This window comes from Ambystoma mexicanum, chromosome 1p (assembly GCF_040938575.1).
Source record: "Ambystoma mexicanum isolate Mex_15411 chromosome 1p, UKY_AmexF1_1, whole genome shotgun sequence".
Taxonomy (NCBI): Eukaryota; Metazoa; Chordata; class Amphibia; order Caudata; family Ambystomatidae; genus Ambystoma; species Ambystoma mexicanum.
The window spans coordinates 123,285,248-123,306,535 of NC_090921.1; the positions used below are offsets into that span (position 1 = coordinate 123,285,248).

Consider the following 21,288-nt stretch of genomic DNA (forward strand, 5'->3'; position numbering starts at 1 on the left):
AGGACCGTTCGACGAAGCGTTGGGCCCACCACACCAGGCAGGCGGCCATGGCAGCGGAGGGCGCCTTCAGCGACGGCAGCGACGCCGTACTTTCGGACGCCGAGGGCATTACGGCGTCGAAAGACAGCCGAGCGCAGGTCCACGACCTCGGAAGGTCGTCCGGCAGGGCGGCTATGGGGAATACCCCCGCGACACAAGCGCTTCACATACTACACACACTAAGTCCAACCGAGACTCGACGACGTCGAGTTCTCGGAAAGGGGCACAAACAGAACGGTCCGATTCGGTGTCCTCTGGGCACTCTCGATCAAGATCGCCGCATGACTCCAGGCAATCATCCACTCTTGCCAAGAGTGCCTCGCTCCCAGGCTAACAGAAGTTCGATCGTCGGAAGACGAAGACGACTTCCACCCCCAGGCCGCGCTCCAGGAGTCGGAGCCCGCAGTTAAAACCAGCGAGGCCCCACGCTCGAAGGACAGGGACACCACCCCCGATCCTCGACGCCAGGCGTCGAAAACCTCCGGAGCCACTAAAGGACAGGGAAAACATTTTTCCACTCACGGGGAGGGGGGAAAACAGCAGAAGAAACAAACTTTGCACTCTTACACACCTGTGAAACACACCACTTCCCCTAAACAGACAGACAAAACCAGGTCTGCTGATATGTCTAAAACCAGCAAAGCTACTGAAGATAAATCCCATAGACTTGCTGAGAGAGTCATCCCCAGTTCCAAAAAATGGTCCAGTGAAGACATAGATAGGGTCATGTCAAGAATGTCTTCTTTGGCAGATTTTTATGATAAAAATCCAGAACATTTCCTCTCGTATGATCCACAGGGGGGGACACCCTCAGGCTCTACTGATCCTATCCCCCCGAGTAAAAAGCCCCGGTTTGAAACTCCGATGAGGTCAGAACCCTTCGAGGTACAACCATACGCAAGACCATACTCACTGTATCAAGGAGAGGCTTCCTTTTGTGAGGACCAAGAATTTGGTATGATAGAAGAACAAACCGGGACGGGCTACTATGGGGATGATGAGGACCAGGAAGAGGAAGAGGAGGACCCGGAAACATACAGAGTAGATTCCCCGGTAGAGAACGAAGCCCCGGTTACCGACTCCCCGGTCGATAACCAACCCCTCCTAAACGAGGTTCTCGCACGCGCAGTAGAACATTTCCACATTGACACCCACGGTGTCCAGGAGGAAAGGGACTTCGCAGAAGAGTTAGTGGTTGAAAGGAGGCCTGTTGCCCAGACCATCCCTATCCTTAAGTCAATTCAGCGGAGAATAGATCCGTCCCTGGTGAACCCGAACCTCACCAGAGCAGTCAATCCCAGGGTTGAAAAACTTTTCAGGGCGGCCCAGTCTGACCCTCTCTATATAAGAGGACATCAGAAGCCAGACTCCCTAGTTGTCACCAACACTCATAAGAGGGCTGGAACACCCTTGTCATCGTCCGAAGCTCCTCCCGACAAGGAGAGCAAAAAACTATATGGTTTCGGCAGGAAAGTAGCCACAACGTCCGCCTATCAAGCAAGGATTGCAAACTCCACCACCCTGTTGGCCAGCTACAACTGCCATCAGTGGGAAGAAGTCGCGGCACTCATAGCCTCTGCTCCTGAACCTTTAAAGGGCCAGTTAGCTCGGATTTCCGCAGAGGGTAGAGCCGTGTCTGGTTGCATTTTAAAAGCAACCTTCAACGCCGCGGACAACGCAGGCACATTGATACTGGAAGGCACTATTATCAAGAGACATGCGTGGTTACGGCAGTCTGGTTTTAAGGCAGAAACCCAGGCATCATTGTTGGACAAACCGGTGGAAACCGATCTGTTGTTTGGTGAGGCGGTCGAAGACGCACTGAAGAATGCCAAGGACGAATACGAAACACTCCAGTCCCTTGGCCAGTTAACCAATAAAACCCCTAACCAGAGAGGGAATAGTAATTTTCGTCGCCCACGCGGCCAAAATTCCCAGAGAGGATCTACCTATTCCCAAGGGCAGGGTACACAGTGGAACAACAACCAACAGTCTACCCAGGGTTATGGCAGGGTAATAGGAGAGGTCGTGGTAAAGGCAGCCCCAACAAGGGAGGCGGCACGCCTCCACCAAAGCACTGACGCTCAGTTCAGGGTCCCTTCTCACGCAACCCCAGTAGGGGGACGCATTTCCAACTTCACCCAGGCTTGGGAAGGGATCACATCAGACAGATTGGTGCTGTCAACTGTATCCACAGGATATTGTATAGAACTACTGCAGCGTCCCCGGAACCATCCTCCACGACAAAGAGTACACTCTTTAAAACATCAGAAGATTCTCCTCGAGGAGATTGCCATTCTGCTAGAAAAGGACGCGATAGAACTCGTCCCGGGACATCAGGTAAACAAGGGTATTTATTCAACTTACTTCCTTGTGCCAAAGAAAGATTTGACAATGCGCCCAGTATTGGACTTACGGCCTGCCAACAAGTATGTCAAGCCCCAAAAATTTCATATGACCACGCTACAAGAGGTAATCCCCCTCCTAAAAAAGGGGGATTACATGGCAACCTTGGATATGAAAGATGCTTATTTTCATATTTCCATGTTCCCAGCGCACAGAAAGTATTTGCGCTTCAAGGTGGACAGTCGACTCTACCAATTCAAGGTACTGCCCTTCGGGATAGCTTCAGCACCAAGGGTATTCACCAAGGTACTGGCGGTGGCGGCTGACTGCACACCTATGCAGGGAGGCAATCCCAGTGTACCCTTATCTGGACGACTGGCTCATAACAGGGGAAACCCCAGGAATTTGCAGGACAAACATTCAAAGGACTATCGATCTCCTTCACGGTTTAGGCTTCTCAATCAACGAGAAAAAGTCAAGCCTAGTGCCAAACACCTCAAAACAATTCCTAGGAGCAATCCTAGATACCCAAGAGGGGGTGACCTTTCCTTCAGAAGAAAGAATTCGGAATATACTACTGCAAATTCCGCATTATCAGTCCGGTCAACAAATAACGGTACGCAAAGCAATGCGTTTACTGGGCATGATGGCGTCCTGTATTTACCTGGTCCCCCACGCGCCTGCGCATGCGTCCCATGCAGGAATGGTTGGCGAAACAGTGGTCTCAGGCAAGTGGTCAGTGGGACGATCTAGTGGTTGTTTCACCAACACTGGTACAAAGCCTTCACTGGTGGACAAGAGAGAATCTCGCACAGGGGAAACCCTTTTACGATCCCGAGGTACAGGCAATAGTCACTACAGATGCATGCCTGACGGGGTGGGGAGCTCACCATCTCCACCACACAGCTCAGGGTCTCTGGTCTCACTCAGTGGCCAAGAACCACATCAACCTGCTAGAGCTTCTGGCAGTATTCAGAGCGCTTCAGGCGTTCGAGCCCCACCTACTAAACCTGTCAGTGCAAATCCGGACGGACAGCACAACAGCCATGTTCTACCTGAACAAGCAAGGAGGGACTCGCTCGCCAAATCTGTCCAAGCTTGCCCAGAAAATCTGGATATGGGCACTCAGACGGAACATCTTCCTGTCATCACAACATGTTCCAGGGGAGCTCAATTCCCTAGCGGATGCTCTGAGCAGAGACTCCCTCCCAGAGGAACACAAATGGGTTCTACACAGAGAGGTCGTAGAAGATATCTTCTCTCAGTGGGGTTTCCCCATTATAGACCTATTCGCCACAAGCGAAAACAGACAATGCCCAGGATTTGCATCCAGGTTCCCCCAACCAGACTCCCAGGGGAACGCCCTGTGGATGAACTGGTCAGGGATGTTTGCGTACGCTTTTCCACCAACTCCTCATCAGGAAAGTGGTGAACAAGATGAACAGAGAGTCGATGACGCTCGTCCTAGTTGCTCCCATGTGGGCAAGACAACCGTGGTTCCCACACCTACGCAGGATGGCGGTGTGCGAGCCCATCAAGCTTCCAGCCTGGTACAACCTATTGTCCCAGCACCAAGGTCAAACAGTGCACCAGCAACCCAACTCAATGAACCTGGCAGCATGGCTCCTGAGGTCATAGAGTTTGGACATCTCAATTTGCCACAGAGGTGTATGGACATCCTAAAGGAATCTAGGAAACCAAACACAAGGCACTGTTACTTTGAAAAGTGGAAGAGGTTTGTTATCTGGTGCCAGTGTAGATCAATCAACCCGGTTGATTGCACTCCTTCCACTATTCTTACATACATGCTCCACCTGCTGGATGCAGGATTGGTTTTTAACTCACTGAAAGTACACCTGGCAGCCCTGTCGGCTTACACCACTTCCCATAGCAAGGTTTAGTGGTGGAAAGTACCAGTAGTTAAAGCCTTCCTGGAAGGAGTAAAGAGACTTCACCCTCCTATTTCAAACCCACCACCAGGGTGGGACCTTAATGTGGTGCTAGCCAAGCTCTGGGGCCCCCCTTTCGAACCCATGCATAAAAGCAGTCTCAAACACCTGACTTATAAAACGGCCTTCTTAGTAGCTATTACTTCTATAAGAAGGGTCAGTGAAATTCAGGCTCTGTCAGTGCAGGATCCCTTCTTTACTGTCCATAAAGACAAACTGGTTTTACGCACACACCCTAGGTTCTCACCTAAATTTATATCTAAATTCCAGTTAAACCAGTCCATCGAGCTTCCGGCTTTCTTCCAGGACCCACAAAGCTCAGCTGAGGTGAAACTACACACCCTAGATGTGCGTAGGGCGGTCCTCTACTATGTAAATAAGACCAGACCGCTAAGCTGTTCGTCTCCGTAGCTACAGGCAGAGAGGGGGATCGCGTCTCTAAAGGTGCCATCTCGAAGTGGATTATTAACTGTATCCAGCTGTGTTACTCACTTTCTGAAAGAACTCTGCCTTTCACGCCAAGAGCCCACTCTACTAGAGGCATTGGGGCCACTTTGGCTTTCATTGCAAATGTACCCCTTGACACCATTTGCAAAGCAGCTACTTGGAGCTCTATTCACACTTTTACTCAGCATTACTGCATTGACACCCATTCCAAGGCAGATACACAAGTGGGACAAGCGGTTCTAAGACACTTATTTGCTCATGACCCTTCTCACATCCCACCTCCTTCTTCAGGTACTGCTCGCTAATCTATGCACAGCATGTGATCTAAGCAGATTCCACAAGCCTCAGAAGGGATACATTACTCACCGTAATCGTATTTCTGATGCTTGTATCTGCTTAGATTCACATGCGACCCACCCTTCCTCCCCTCTGAGAGAAGGTGCATGATGGCTTGTAGTTTTACCTTTCTGTCTATCTTCTTGGATTATCTGTACTCACGCTACTCTTCATGCTACCTCATGTCAGAAAAAATACAGTCTGAGGATCCTAGACGCGTGAGGGATCTTGGGTATAGTGGACGTCACACTAGGGATAGTATTACTGGCACGCCCTGTGTCGACGCCCATTTTCGAGTTTCGAAAAACAAACTGTAATACTCCGCAGCTTCCACTAGATGTCGGCCTATGCACAGCATGGGAATCTAAGCAGATACAAGCATCAGAAATACGATTACGGTGAGTAATGTATCCCATATAGTGAGAGAGAGAGAACCAGTGTTGTGTGGGAAATGTGCTTCCCGCTGTACTACGGATGTTTATGCCCGAACAGCTGACAAGAACGTCGGTTCTATCAATTACGGGATCCCGCTGCCCGCAGGCCTCTCAGTGAACTTAGGAGGAGAAAGAAAGGAGAACCATCAACACGTCTCCCAGAGCTGCCGGGGAAAGACAGCCTAATAGTACGTTTACGTTCCGTTTTAGGAACTAAATTACTTTAAATAAATAAACTTGGCAGTCCAGGTGCCTAAGAATCAGAAATACAGTCTCTGTGACAGTGAGAGTGCGCCAGTTTCTTATTTCTGAGGGTATACGTGTGACTTTGCCAACATGAAATATGCTTACCATTTTAAAGGGAGATAAACTGGCCCTTTAACAGTGAGAGTGCATCTTGGTGAGCTACATTGACTTTAACAATGGCCAGGCTCCAGTGTTGGCCATTTATCATTGTTTGTGTTTTATATAGTCATTGTGGGACTGGGTGTGTGTTGCAGTGTAGGGTCTGTTGACTGTGAAATCAAGAGTGCTCCATCTTTACATATACAGATGATCAGAGCCGGCCTTATGGGGGGCAGGCCGGGTGACCGCCCGGGGTGCCATGCCCCCCCAGGATACCATTAGCCCCCCACCACACCAGGTCGGGGGAGTCTTTTAAGGGCTCCCCTGAGCGGGCGTAGTGAGAAAAGGTGCGGCAGGCTCCATTTTGTTATTAAATGCACCTGCGGCAGTGGGGCGCATTTAATAACAATAGGGCCCTATCCACATGATGATTATCTCCCTGCTTCGACGCGGGAGCCAGGAGGTTTTCGTTGGAATAGGGCGCTCATGCATTAGCGCCCTATTCCAGTGATTAACACCTTGCCAGGCGCCGGAGCAGTGAGGGACAAGGCAAATGTTGTGCTCCTGCCCGCCCCCCTCGGCTTGCCTCTCCCCCTGTCGACCAGGGGTGCGCGGGGACGGGGGTTGCCAATTCACACAGGGCCCTTGCAGCATCTAAGGCCGGCCCTGCGTACGATATATATTTTGGGATCCAGGATTCAGTGGTGCAATCGAGTGAAAGAAGTCCCCTGCCCTGAAGTCTAAGACTCATGGCAGCTGCAGGGCAAAACCAGAGAAGGCGTCCTGCTAATTGCTGTCGACATGAGGTCTGAAAGAGGACAGGTAACATCATGCGTGAGCTGTAAATCAAATGCGCCATTCAGGCATTATGGATAGAGAGTGGGATGCAGAAGCCGACCACTGCCCCAGAAGTGTAACCATGTACATTGCAGCATTGCCAAAGAGTTATGGAGAAAGGCTGGCAACTGTTCCACTGTACATAGAGGGAGGAGCTGAGAGGTGGTAGATGCTGCTGGCTGCGTGGCGGTGTCGCACAGTCCCTTAAACGTCATATAAAGATCCAAAAATTCTAAATGGAGTCCATTCATTTATATTTGTTTCGGCGTGTGGAGGGAAGACTTCAAGTAGCGAACATGTACCGGATCATGGAAATATCACTGCACATGTTCCAATGTAAAACGCTTATCAAAGATGGACTTCACGCGTGGGCTTTATGCAGTTTTACTTACAGAATTTACTGGGCGAAGTTACAATTTTGCCTCAACCCTCTGTAAAGAAGGCGGCCATAATAACGTCTTGCAATGCGTAATCATCTTTCTACTATGCTAACCATTGTTCCTGGTGGGGCCCTTCTGGATTTGTGCATCACAGCTGTTGTACTTTCTAAAGTTACTAGAAAAAAGTGAAATACTGCAGAGCCTTCAAAAGGTACCTTTTCTTGGTTAGGACACTTTTTTGAGAACACACCAATCAATGGGCCTCATTACACGGATGGCGGTAAGGGTTTACCGGTACCGGTATTTTACCGGTACCGGTAAATCCTTACCGCCTTACTACGAGGTCCCTTTGCGGGTTGGGGAATTTAACGCCTGCTTTTTGCAGGCGTTAAAAACCAACCCGCAAAGGGACCAGTGGAGCTAATTACGGTACTGCAATTTGCGGTACCGTAATTAGTGCCTTCCCCATTCCCATAAAGCCCTATGGGGCAAAAACGGGGAAGGGCAATGGTGGAAGGGGGAATTACCGCCCCGCCAACCTTGGAATGGGGCGGTAATTGCCCTTTCCACCAAGGCGGTGCCGGTATTTTACCGGCATGAATCATGGCGCTAATAGCACCATGGTTCACCGCCATCCGTGTAATGAGGCCCAATGGGCCTCATTACGAGTCAGGCGTTAAGGGTTTTACGGCGCCGTAAACAGCGCCGACCCTTAACGCCTGAGTACAAGGTCCCTTTGCGGGATGGTGATTTTAGCGCCTGCTTTTTGCAGGCGTTATAAACCATGCTGCAAAAGGACCTTGGTGCTAAGTACGGTGCCGCAATTTGCAGCACCGTACTTAGCGCCTTCCCCATTCCCATTATGCCCTATGGGGCAAAAATGGGAACGGGGAAGGGCCATGGCGGAAGGGGAATTACCACTCCGCCAACCTCGGAATGGGGTGGTAATTCCCCATTCCGCCATGGCGGAGTCGGAAAGTTACCGGCATGGACCATGGTGCTATTAGCACCATGGTCCATCCGCCAGGGTCGTAATGAGGCCCAATGTCTTGGAGAATGTGTCTTATGTGTGTATTATGGCATATTCCTGTAGATGTAGTTAGTAATTCCTTTTAAGATGCATATCTTTGCTGGCAAAGCCAGGAGCGTGGAAACATGTTGCTATATATCGCCTTCCAGGGATTTGTCCGCAAACACTGCAATTTGGCTCTTTCAAATTGTGCCTGAGTGAAGCGTCAGTGCATAAATCCTTCTTGCCCACAGCCAGCGGGGCCGGGAGAATGCAGGGTTGCCAGGCCTTTCTCCAACTCAGAGCAGACTGAGAGGAGTAGATCATCCCAACTTTCCCAGTGCCTTCCTCCTTGTGGAGCTCCTCTGCCCGCCTACAAACCATGCCTAAAGACTACGCTATCCCTATACGAAAGCCATATCAGTTGGCTTTGTCCATGATTGTTTTTCTATCTTCCAGGCAGAGGCACCCAAATCCGTAAATGCCCACTCAGCAGCGCTGTGTGGGCATTTACAGATGGTGATGTCACCGTGGTGGGTCCAACTACATTAGCTACAGTCCCCATTTGCTAGACAATCCTGGCTATGCCTCTGCTTCCAGTAAGTGCCACCGAAAGGCTCTGGCACCCAACTCTGCATAAGTCCCCCATAGACAGTATTACATTCTGGTGGAGGGCCCTGTCTGGCTTCGTGGGTGGACCATCAAAGTGTTTGTGTTCTAGCATTTGCATTGACCTGCTGGCTGTATAACCAAGTGAGAGATACACGGGCTGTTAGTGTGCAAGTGTTTGATTAGGAGGTATATTGCCTTTAAATGTGAGAGTGCTCTAGCGTTCACAATACATTCTTTGTTACTGGTTGCAATGTTCTGGACAGAAAGTGCACTTTTTGTCTGTTCTGACATTCTCTCGCCTAGTGGTGGGCAACCTGCAGCACTCTAGAGGAGCCCTAGCCAGCAAGGTCAATGGGTGTCATTAGGAATTTGCTGGTCTGGAATTAACGTGCTAGTAATTTCGTTTACCGCCACGTTTCTGGACCGGCAAACTCCAAGTTTGCCGGTGGGGGTTACCTGACTTACCTTCAGCTAAGAGCTGGAGGTAAATCAGGCCCCCGCCAGCAAAGAACTGCTGGTATTACTGACAATCCCCTCCATGGAGTCCTATAGGATTCCATGGAATGGGGATTTGCTGGTATTCCCTGTGCCTGTAATATGCTGGTAATTCCGGTTTAGCAGGCCTCGGGAACGGGTATACCATTTGCCGGTATGCCATCGGAATTCCCAGCGGGATTGAGATAATGGGAGTCATAGGGAACACATCTGGAAGGCCACAGGTTTCCCACCACTGCAGTCTACCATGTCAATCACTCATTGATAGCCCAGTCCAGAGAAAGGCCAGAAGGGGCAGGCTGTCTGAGCAAATGCTGCTGTCTGTTGGTCAAAATCTGGTTTCATGAATGTCTCCTTGATGCTTATTTTTTCCATATAGCTGGGGACTCCAAATGCCAGAGGTGGGTAAATATCAGAGTTAGGGAATCCCCACTGCACTACAGAAGCTGAAATAATGCCATGCCTTCCTCCCCACTTTCTCACACAGGGAATTGCCTCACCATGAGTTCCTGTAGGTAACTCCCTCTTCCTTTCCCCCTATCAGTGGAACACGAGGGCCAAGCGGGAGAAGCTGACGGAGCTGATGTTTGAGCACTACAACATTCCCGCCTTTTTCCTGTGCAAGACAGCGGTGCTCACAGCGTATCCTTCAATTGGCAGCACCAACAATGCTATCCAGCGGCTAGCCCTTAGTGTACTTATAGGCTTTAACAGAGTGCAAGGCTTGAAGGCCACGCCTCACTATTTGTTCAGCTAACAAAATATACAGAATTGAAAATATTTGAAGTAATGTGTACTGCCACATAACTCTTTGATTGCTCTTTTGGCATTGATATGAACATGAAATTGAAAGAAAGGGTCCTGTTTTCCCTATGGCGGTGTGTGTGTGTGTGTGTGTGTGTGTATATATATGTCTTACTTGAGACTGGGAAACATTATTTTTCTGGCAATCTGCTCCTCACTGGGTGGAGAGCAGTCGAAGGATTAACAAGGGCACACTTGGATGGTGGATACCAGTGTACAGAGTCTCCCTACTATGCAAAGCAAAGGGCCTCAACTCCCACTAGCCCGAATGTTCGAGGACTCTGTGTCTCAGGTAAAGCCAAGGGGATACCAAAGTCTGCCTTTATCTGTGTGCTTCTACAGCCATTAAAAGTACTGCTTTTCTAACTACTGTGTTTGGTAAGGACTGTGACCTTTTTATAGTAGGGATGTTTAGCAATAATACCAGCGCTGGCATTCTGGATCGGGCGGGGGGAGTTGTAAGCAGATTTCAGCCTGCTCAGAAGGCGGGATTGGTTTGTGAGCTTAAGCCTGGAATCAGATCTTTCTTACTTCCTGCGGCACCGCCCCCCCGTGTGTTGACGGTACTTGAGAATCACTCCTTCAGTGTTACATCAGTTACGTTATGGTTCTGACATTTATACTTTATTCTGCTGACATTTGCATGGCCTTCGAGTAATCTGGCGGATCAGGAGTGGGGGTGGATAAGGTTAGTTGGTTGAGAGGGAAAAGGTTCCAGGGTTGATGTGTGCAGACCAGAAGCATCCTAAGCTTTATGTGTGGGTCTGTTTCTAGATGTTCTATGTCGAGAGCTTAGAGTCCTTTGTTTCTTAAGAGAAGCATCAGGTGTCTGCGGTGCTAGGATGTATTCGATGGGGCTTTGGTTTTAAGTTGGCTGTAGAGCTGTAGTGCTCCGATGTTTTTTGTCATTTTGGAGAAGCGTTCAATTGCCATGTGTAAGAGGCTTAGTTGGCATGCTCACTGTGTGATGGAACATAGGAGTGTGCGGAGAGCAGTCAGTGGTTACCTTGATGGGCAGGTTGCTGAGGGGCGAAGACGATTAACAAGCCAAATATATCAAATCACAACATGCCATAGCAAGGCTCGAAGAAGCATGGCAGTGCATAAAAGGCATAACAATGCATAGCAATTCACAGCAAAACAGGAAAAAGGCCTAACAAGGCAATACAGCTGTGCCCTCCCGCACTCCCATAGGTAGATCCCATTTCACTTTCCCACTTCACTCACTCTCAAATAGACACATTCCACACCATGTGCAACAAAGATTTTGGAATTGGAAGATGAGGGGAGGGGGCAGTCTGGACACACCACTCATTACCATAAGTGAAGCGCTAGGTGTTCCAGGAGGCCTAAACCTTTGGTTCAGAGAAAGGGCTGTCTGAGGTATGAAAACCCCAGGCACCCATTTCACCTTTCTGGCCTATGCTTGGCTGTGACTTCTGCATGTCGGGGCAACATATATTAAGCAGCATTCATCAGCAAGGGCTAGAATCCCTATAATGTCTCATGAGTCTTCTTCAGTGCCCCCAACAAGCCTCAAACCCCTATCACACAGTCATAAACCGAAAATGAATGCCCCCTGCCACCTTCCACCACCCACTCACCCACCTCGCTAAGTGTTGAGGCAGATCCTTTTCTTTTATTTCCAAATGATGTTCTTTTCCTGGGAGGCCAATGAGATGGGAGCAGGAAAGATAAAAACGAGGAGTGTGGATTTCTCAAAGTGCCCCCCTGGAGCTATGTGCACAAATCCCTTAGCATAAAGTGGGAGCCGTGGCTGCAGGAAGGTGACCAGAAGCATGCTGATTGAGAAAGAAAGTGGCATGGTAGGGGTTGAGTAGACAATGCAGCAACACTACAATCTTGAATTTGTAGCTCCTTAATTTGTACTGACCTCTGCGGCAGTGGTAGAAGTGTACCAAAAAGTAGTGTAACTGTGGTCTCGGCAGTGGAGAGGGTAGGCGGAAGCATAGCTTGTTGCTACAGAAACGTAACATCTGATTGGCTACCTGCTTCCTGATAAGCCAATCACGACGAAGGCCTGACTTTCAAAGGCCTGACTTACAAGGCCTGTTGGTGCCGGATCTCAGTTATTCCAGCACGAAGTGCCGCAGAGAGGGCAGGAGCCCTCTCCTCTAGAACCGGAGCTCCAGCCATAGCAGTAGAACGAGCCTGACCACCATCTGTAATAGTGCACAGCGTTACGTGCACTATTTCTTTTTCCTCATCTCAGGCTTCACAATCTGCTTAATATCGCCTCCTTCAATTAACCGGATTGCGCACAAGCAATCAGAAGCCTCGATTCAACGCCCACAATATGCAACAGTATCTACTTTATTCAAACTTTGCTTTTGAAAATGGCCACGCATTGTTGTATGCATGAGTAGCTCGTTGCTACAGAAACGTATCATCCGATTGGCTACCCGCTTCCTGATAAGCAATCATGAATACCGGCAGGCAGAAGTCAGCCCTCCTTCAAAGGCCTGACTTACAGGGCCTGTAGGTGCCTGTCCGGGCCGTAACGGTGCCTCAGGGCGCGCTGCACAGCGCGCTTCACTAGCAGATCCATCACCGAAGACACTTTGTCGCTGGGTAAGCAAGCTCTGTACTCCCACCCACTTCCTTGTACTCTACATCAAACTTATTAAGCTCATTACGAGGCCTACTGACACGTGCAAAGTTTGCTGCCCACCTGGTAGCCCAATTTTCAATTTTCCTCGCTACATTGAGCAAGTGCCCGATCACATCACCGCCGCTTTATGTACGAAGGACTCTAACCTATGGGCACCCGCTACCTGTTACCTGCGGAGCAACAGTTTCGGCCGCCAAAGCGCTAGTTATTGTCTCCCAGCATATCTGCTACTAGCCCACCACCAATTGCTCTTTCCCTTGCATTTTTGTTCTCCCAGCCATTTTTACTCCTTTATGCAACGTTGAGACGCATGCCGACACCTGATTCACAACCACTGCGGCTACTAATCAGGTTTATGGCCTCAATCTGTCTATCTTTCAACCCTTAGTCACTCATACATGGATGGCTCTGTCTCCGCCACCATGCAATTGTTTTGAATATCCCACAGCTGCACGCCATGCCTATTTTACTACATATTTTGTACACATACGCACTCCTACATACAACTTCATATGCTCATTTAAGTAATGTGATATCCTGTACCAGTTACATTTTGTATGCATATGTACTCCTGTACTCCGCATCTTGTGCTTTTATAAGCAACGCAATAGCCTGTACCATTGACTGCATATTTTGTATTCATATGTACTCCCATATACGGCATCATATGCTTTTATAAGCAACACGATAGCCTGTACCATTGACTGTATATTTTGTATTCATATGTACTCCTGTATACCGCATCCCATGTTCACACAAGTAATACGGTATCCTGCGATTACCAACTGTTGATTGCTTCTTGCCTTGTGACAGCCAAATTTGCCCAGAGTCTAATGTTCTCAGACCTTAACATATTTGTCAGGTATTCCTTTTGCCATACATGCTTTGTAATTTATTTTAAGTATATACCTACCGGTAACTGTAGTGTGCTATTGCAACTTAGTTAACTCACTTATACCTGATCACTCTGGACACTCCTGTGCCTCAGACAGACTGCTATATTAGCCTATTCCAGATAGCAGTAGCCTTTTTCAAAATCAGAGTATGTTAAATTTGTAATAGTATCTAAGATACTCGACAGACCCTAACATAATACTCAAGGTACCAAGCCATGTTCATGTGCTCCTCCCATTTATCCTGTACCTTCCAATTCTGCTCAGTTCAATGCTCCGGCCTACATGGCTACCATTGATATCAGTAATTACCCTTTGCCGCCGAATAGCAACTTTAACACTTCGGCTAGGACTCCTAGTATTTCTCTATCCATGTCATTAAGACTACCCTCATCTGCTAGCATACCATCCTCAGCTTTCTTACCTTCCTGCCTTCAAGTAGTATCCAAACCCACACTCACCACACCAACTACGTTAAGCAATCCTTATCTCAACACACCAGCTGTATGGATCAAACAATTCACCACAAGACCTACACCGAACCAACCTTGCTCACTGGAAAATAGAAACTCTAGACTAGGTTTCAGACTCTCACCAGTTCACTCCTCACCTAACTCCAAAAACACCACTACTACCAAGGATCTAACCACAAGAATAAAAACAGCGGACACTACAAAGAACATAGTGAACAATGCCACCTCGCCCAGGGAAAACATCTCCCACACATAAAGTTATCTGAATAATGCCACCACCTCAATTAAGGGCACACTCATTAACGCCAGATCCTTGCCAGCTCGCATATTAGATATTGCTGATTTCATAACGTCCCACGACCTTGACTTTTTAGCAATCACAGAGACTTGGCTTCATGCTGTGGCAGGGCCTTACTCTCTCTTGCCATCCTAGATGAGTATTCCATCATCCGACTTGATGGAGAATCAAATTGGTTACCCATCTCAGCTTCCAGAACAATTGCCATCCACCTCATATATAGACCACCTGGGCCTGTATCCATCTTTGAAGAAGACATTACTCTCCTCCTCACTACTAACACTAAGCCATGATAACAAATGATCCTAATGGGTGACTTGGAGCTTGGCTTTCAGGACGCGAATGATGTCAAGGCTCTAGCCCTCGCAAATACGATCACAGAATTAGGCTTTCTACATTGCATCACTGAGCCTACTCATAACAAAGGTAGGACACTAGATTGGCTGTCCGACTTCAACTGCGATATCAACATCCTCTAAAAGACGCCATGCGCTTGGTCAGACTATCACCTCATCTCATTCATTATAAAGGAAGTCAATCAGTGTAACCCTCATAACCTTTCCCCATCCAGAGGCATGAGGAACAATGGTAACATAACAGTGGAGAACCTCCTACCCTTGCTACAGCTGATCATTAACGCCACTACCACCACACAAACGTACCCTACTGTCCTAGTGGATTTATACAACCACACCTTACTCAATGCCATTAATAATATTGCACCCTTAAAATTGCGCAAGGCCAAACCCTGCGCGCATTTAAATTTGTGGTTCACTCCACACCTTAGATCTTTACTCAAAATCAAAAGAAATGCAGAAGCTCTCTGGAAGAGTCTTCCGATAGCCACCAACAAAGATACATTTCTAATAGCATCCCTCAACTACCAAGAGGCTATTCTACAGACAAAAAAAGACACTTACAATAACGTATCATTCAAGGCAAATTATTCTTCCAAAGAACTTTTCAATATACTCAGTGTTGGAATCCCCGGCCTCACCACCGGATACCTGCACTAAAGATATCACCTGGTGCATTAACTTTCAGCAAGCATTATTGGATAAAATAACGATGCCACATGACAAAATAGAATCCAAAAAACGTAGTCTCTCCGCCGTCACATCACAACCCACCTCATCAGCACCAAGCCCAAATACCCACAATCCACTTAACTTCTCACCTCTCTCTATTAAAGATGTTAAGGACATAATCACAAAACTAAAACCGTCAAGATGTCAGGGGGACATCTGCCCTGCTCCCATCATCAATGAGGCAGCCAAAGAACTGGCTCCATTCATCACCTCCATAATCAATGCGTCATTTGAAACAAGCATATTCCTGAACAACTTAAAAGATGCGTGGGTCCTTCCACTATTAAAAAAGCCGACTCTTGACCCTAACATCCCTACTAATTACAGACCAATCACCACAGTACCATTTCTAAGGAAAATTCTGAATAGAGTAGCTTACCTGCAGATTCAAGAGCGTTTAGAAATAAACAACCTCCTCGGCATCAGGCAATCAGGGTTTATACCCAGACATGGTACATAAATGGCCTTGATTGACGCTAAAACACAAATGGAAGAGCTAAAAGACAAAGGAAAACTTGCTTCCTCTTCTACTAGATTTGTCGGCTGCATTCGGCTTAGTAAATCACAAAGTCCTATGTAATCACCTAACCTCAACAGCACACTTCTCTGATAAAGCCATTACATAGATCCAGTCATTCTTAGATAACAGATCGATGAGGGTCTTTGCACCCTCGGCTTCTGCTGAGCCCGCACCAGTCACTTGCAGAGTTCCCCAAGCATCTTGCATGTCTCCAACTCTATATAATGTGTTCACTAAGCCTCTGTTCGATGACCTTGACTATTTGGGTGTCACCTACACCAATTATACGGATGGCGCCCAAATATTCATCCCTATCACCGGAGATTATAAAACTGACACCAAAGTTCTTAATGACATATAACTCATCATACAAGTCTGGATGGCTAACCATGGATTCTGTCTTAACGACGATAAGACAGAGTTACTCTCCTATGATCCAATCTAAACTCAATAGATTAGATGGACAGTTTAACTCCTTCAGTATAGACGGTAAAACAACATTAGTGTCTGTAAGGATCTATATCTATATCGATTCTGCTCTAACTCTATCTAGTCAAATCAATGCGACAGTTTCCTCTACGGCTTACACCTGCAAATCAATTAGTGCCTGCAGATCGTTCCTAACTACATCCAATTGCATATCCATAGCCAGAGCACTTGTCCTATCAAAACTAGACTATTGTAATGCCCTCTACCTGGGAACTAAACAACGGAACATAAAAAAGATCCAGATTTTACAAAATAACGCCATTAGGTCAGCGCTGAATATCCCCAGATCGCAACACATCTTCCAAATATAGACGTAACTTGAGCTGGTTACCTGTCAATCAAAGGATTACATTTAAATCTCTGTCACTGACACATAAGTTCCTTGCGAATCTTGCGCCTAGATACTTGACCAAAAATTTCTCACGCAGTATCTCAGATCGGCCTACCAGATCTGAAGTCACATTGCCTCAAGATCTCCAGGTTTAAGCTTCAGAAGGCAGGAGGTAGTAGCTTTCCCGCACTAGCACTAAATAACTTGAAGAACAGAACCTTCCTACCATTTATTCCGGAGAAATGTAAAAATGTGGCTCTTCGCGCAAGAGACATAGATTTTTCTGCTGCCACCTGTTCATATGATAAACCTGCTGGACTTCACTAACCTGTACCTAACTGTGTAACGTATGTATATATGAGAAATGCGCCCAGGTGCCTTCGATATATACAAAATACAAATAGTGCAACGGGAGTGTGGTAGGAGTGTTTCACGTGTGGAGGTGCTGCCAGACTGACAGGGTAATTCATAGAAATTCGCAGAAAAGTGTCGCAAGCGGCTGGCGCAGAGTGTCCGCGTTCGATTGTCTGCGCCAGGCACGTGCGCTAAAACCGATTTCCGCGCACAGCGTATTCATGGATTTTAGGCTCCCAAACCAGCCGTGGCGCAGAGAATCGCAGCGACCCTGCAGCAGCACCAGTAACGCCCCGAAGAACGCCCTCGCGCAAGGAAAAGCCATCAAAATCGCTAAATCATCGCAAAGGGCTGCGCTAACCCTGGACCAGTTCACCGGGCTGGCAAACAGCAAACGGCAAGCGGGGAACGTGTATTTCAGGGGTGCGCAGGAATTTCCACACGCGATTGACCCAGTGCGAGCAAGGTATGTGAATTTCAGGGGTGCGCGGGAAGTTCCACACGCGATTTCAGCAGGGTACGTGTATTTCAGGGGTTCGCGGGAAGTTTCTCACGCGATCGGTCCTGGGGGAGCGGGCTACGTGTATTACAGGGGTTCGCGTGAACTTACTCACGCGATCGGGCCTGGGGGAGCGGGCTACGTGTATTACAGGGGTTCGCGTGAACTTTCTCACGCGATCGGGCCTGGGGGAGCGGGCTACGTGTATTTCAGGGGTTGGTGTGAATTTTTTCACGCGATCGGGCCTGGGGGAGCGGGCTACGTGTATTACAGGGCTTTGCGTGAACTTTTTCACGCGATCGGGCCTGGGGGAGCGGGCCACGTGTATTTCAGGGGTTCGCGTGAATTTTTTCACGCGATCGGGCCTGGGGGAGCGGGCTATGTGTATTACAGGGGTTCGCGTGAACTTTCTCACGCGATCGGGCCTGGGGGAGCGGCCTACGTGTATTTCAGGGGTTAGCGTGAAGTTGCACACGCGATAGTCCCAGTGCGAGCAGGGTACGTGTATTTCAGGGGTGCGCGGGAAGTTCCACACGCGATAGTCCCAGTGCGAGCAGGGTACGTGTATTTCATGGGTGCGCGGGAAGTTCCACACGCGATAGTCCCAGTGCGAGCAGGGTACGTGTATTTCAGGGGTGCGCGGGAAGTTCCACACGCGATACCAGCAGGGAATGTGTATTTCAGGGGTTCTGGGGAGTACTACACGTGAATTGGCCGTGTGGGTCCTCCCAGGTGTACGCTCCACAACCTCCACGGCCCCTGCAGGCAGCCCACACCACGGGGGACTACCCTGCACCCCTGCCCATGTCCCGCAGGCAGCCCATTCACCATGGGCATGCCCCCCAGCCAACCCACATGTCACCTTGCACTACTGATCAACAATGCATGTCTCCCACCACCCCCACCCCCCAGCAGTGCAGGGGCAGCCTCCACCAGGCCCCCACTCATGTCCCCCTGCACCCCCACCCCCCAGCCACCATGGGCAGCCTCCACCAGGCCCCCACTCATGTCTCCCACCACCCCCACCCCCCAGCCACCATGGGCAGACTCCACCAGGCCCCCACTCATGTCTCCCACCACCCCCACCCCCCGGCAGTGCAGGGGCAGCCTCCACCAGGCCCCCACTCACGTCCCCCTGCACCCCCACCCCCCCAGCATCCAGGGTCACCCTCCACCAGGCCCCCACTCATGTCTCCCACCACCCCCACCCCCCAGCCACCATGGGCAGCCTCCACCAGGCCCCCACTCATGTCTCCCACCACCCCCACCCCCCAGCCACCAGGGGCAGCCTCCACCAGGCCTCCACTCATGTCTCCCACCACCCCCACCCACCAGCAGTGCAGGGGCAGCCTCCACCAGGCACCCACTCATGTCTCCCACCACCCCCACCCCCCTGCCACCATGGGCAGCCTCCACCAGGCCCCCACTCATGTCTCCCACTACCCTCACCCCCCAGCAGTGCAGGGGCAGCCTCCACCAGGCCCCCACTCATGTCTCCCACCACCCCCACCCCCCTGCCACCATGGGCAGCCTCCACCAGGCCCCCACTCATGTCTACCACCACCCCCACCCCCCAGCAGTGCAGGGGCAGCCTCCACCAGGCACCCACTCATGTGTCCCACCACCCCCACCCCCCAGCAGTGCAGGGGCAGCCTCCACCAGGCCCCCACTCATGTGTCCCACCACCCCCACCCCCCAGCCACCAGGGGCAGCCTCCACCAGGCCCCCACCCATGTCTCCCACCACCCCCACCCCCCTGCCACCATGGGCATCCTTCACCAGGCCCCCACTCATGTCCCCCTGCACCCCCACCCCCCAGCATCCAGGGTCACCCTCCACCAGGCCCCCACTCATGTCTCCCACCACCCCCACCCCCCAGCAGTGCAGGGGCAGCCTCCACCAGGCACCCACTCATGTCTCCCACCACCCCCACCCCCCTGCCACCATGGGCAGCCTCCACCAGGCCCCCACTCATGTCTCCCACCACCCCCACCCCCCAGCAGTGCAGGGGCAGCCTCCACCAGGCACCCACTCATGTCTCCCACCACCCCCACCCCCCTGCCACCATGGGCAGCCTCCACCAGGCCCCCACTCATGTCACCCACCACCCCCACCCCCGAGCCACCAGGGGCAGCCTCCACCAGGCCCCCACCCATGTCTCCCACCACCCCCACCCCCCGGCAGTGCAGGGGCACCCTCCACCAGGCACCCACTCATGTCTCCCACCACCCCCACCCCCCAGCCATCAGGGGCAGCCTCCACCAGGCCCCCACTCATGTCTCCCACCACCCCCACCCCCCTGCCACCATGGGCAGCCTCCACCAGGCCCCCACTCATGTCTCCCACCACCCCCACCCCCCGGCAGTGCAGGGGCAGCCTCCACCAGGCCCCCACTCATGTGTCCCACCACCCCCACCCCCCAGCCACCAGGGGCAGCCTCCAGCAGGCCCCCACTCATGTGTCCCACCACCCCCACCCCCCAGCCACCAGGGGCAGCCTCCACCAGGCCCCAACTCATGACTTCCACCACCCCTACCCCCCTGCCACCATGGGCAGCCCCCACCAGGCCCCCACTCATGTCTCCCACCACCCCCACCCCCCGGCAGTGCAGGGGCAGCCTCCACCAGGCCCCCACTCATGTCCCCCTGCACCCCCACCCCCCAGCATCCAGGGGCAGCCTCCACCAGGCCCCCACTCATGTGTCCCACCACCCCCACCCCCCTGCCACCATGGGCAGCCCCCACCAGGCCCCCACTCATGTCTCCCACCACCCCCACCCCCCGGCAGTGCAGGGGCAGCCTCCACCAGGCCCCCACTCATGTCTCCCACCACCCCCACCCCCCAGCCACCAGGGGCAGCCTCCACCAGGCCCCCACTCATGTCTCCCACCACCCCCACCCCCCAGCAGTGCAGGGGCAGCCTCCACCAGGCACCCACTCATGTCTCCCACCACCCCCACCCCCCTGCCACCATGGGCAGCCTCCACCAGGCCCCCACTCATGTCTCCCACCACCCCCACCCCCCAGCCACCATGGGCAGCCTCCACCAGGCCCCCACTCATGTGTCCCACCACCCCCACCCCCCAGCAGTGCAGGGGCAGCCTCCACCAGGCCCCCACTCATGTCTACCACCACCCCCACCCCCCAGCAGTGCAGGGGCAGCCTCCACCAGGCCCCCACTCATGTCTACCACCACCCCCACCCCCCAGCAGTGCAGGGGCAGCCTCCACCAGGCCCCCACTCATGTCTCCCACCACCCCCACCCCCCTGCCACCATGGGCAGCCTCCACCAGGCCCCCACTCATGTCTCCCACCACCCCCACCCCCAGCCACCATGGGCAGCCTCCACCAGGCCCCCACTCATGTGTCCCACCACCCCCACCCCCCAGCAGTGCAGGGGCAGCCTCCACCAGGTCCCCACTCATGCCTACCACCACCCCCACCCCCCAGCAGTGCAGGGGCAGCCTCCACCAGGCCACCACTCATGTCTACCGCCACCCCCACCCCCCAGCAGTGCAGGGGCAGCCTCCACCAGGTGCTCACAATCCCCAATCACGTGCGTAATGGACAGCCTCCACATCCAAAAAGCCCTACCAAGTAACCCATTCACCCACATGGAAATGGAAATCACATGTTACACCCCCAATGTACATGAAGCTAATGAACCCATGTCCGTCAC

General features: G+C 51.4%; 1 protein-coding gene across 2 annotated transcripts in view; it reads left to right on the forward strand.

Annotated features, from left to right (window-relative positions):
• ACTL6B (actin like 6B) overlaps nucleotides 1-21,288 on the forward strand; it is a 545,030-nt gene that overhangs the window by 190,905 nt on the left and 332,837 nt on the right. For both annotated transcript variants that reach the window (XM_069644827.1, XM_069644836.1), the window contains one exon: nucleotides 9,774-9,871. In XM_069644827.1, the coding sequence (XP_069500928.1) occupies nucleotides 9,774-9,871 (98 nt within the window). The remainder of the gene's footprint in view (nucleotides 1-9,773; nucleotides 9,872-21,288) is intronic.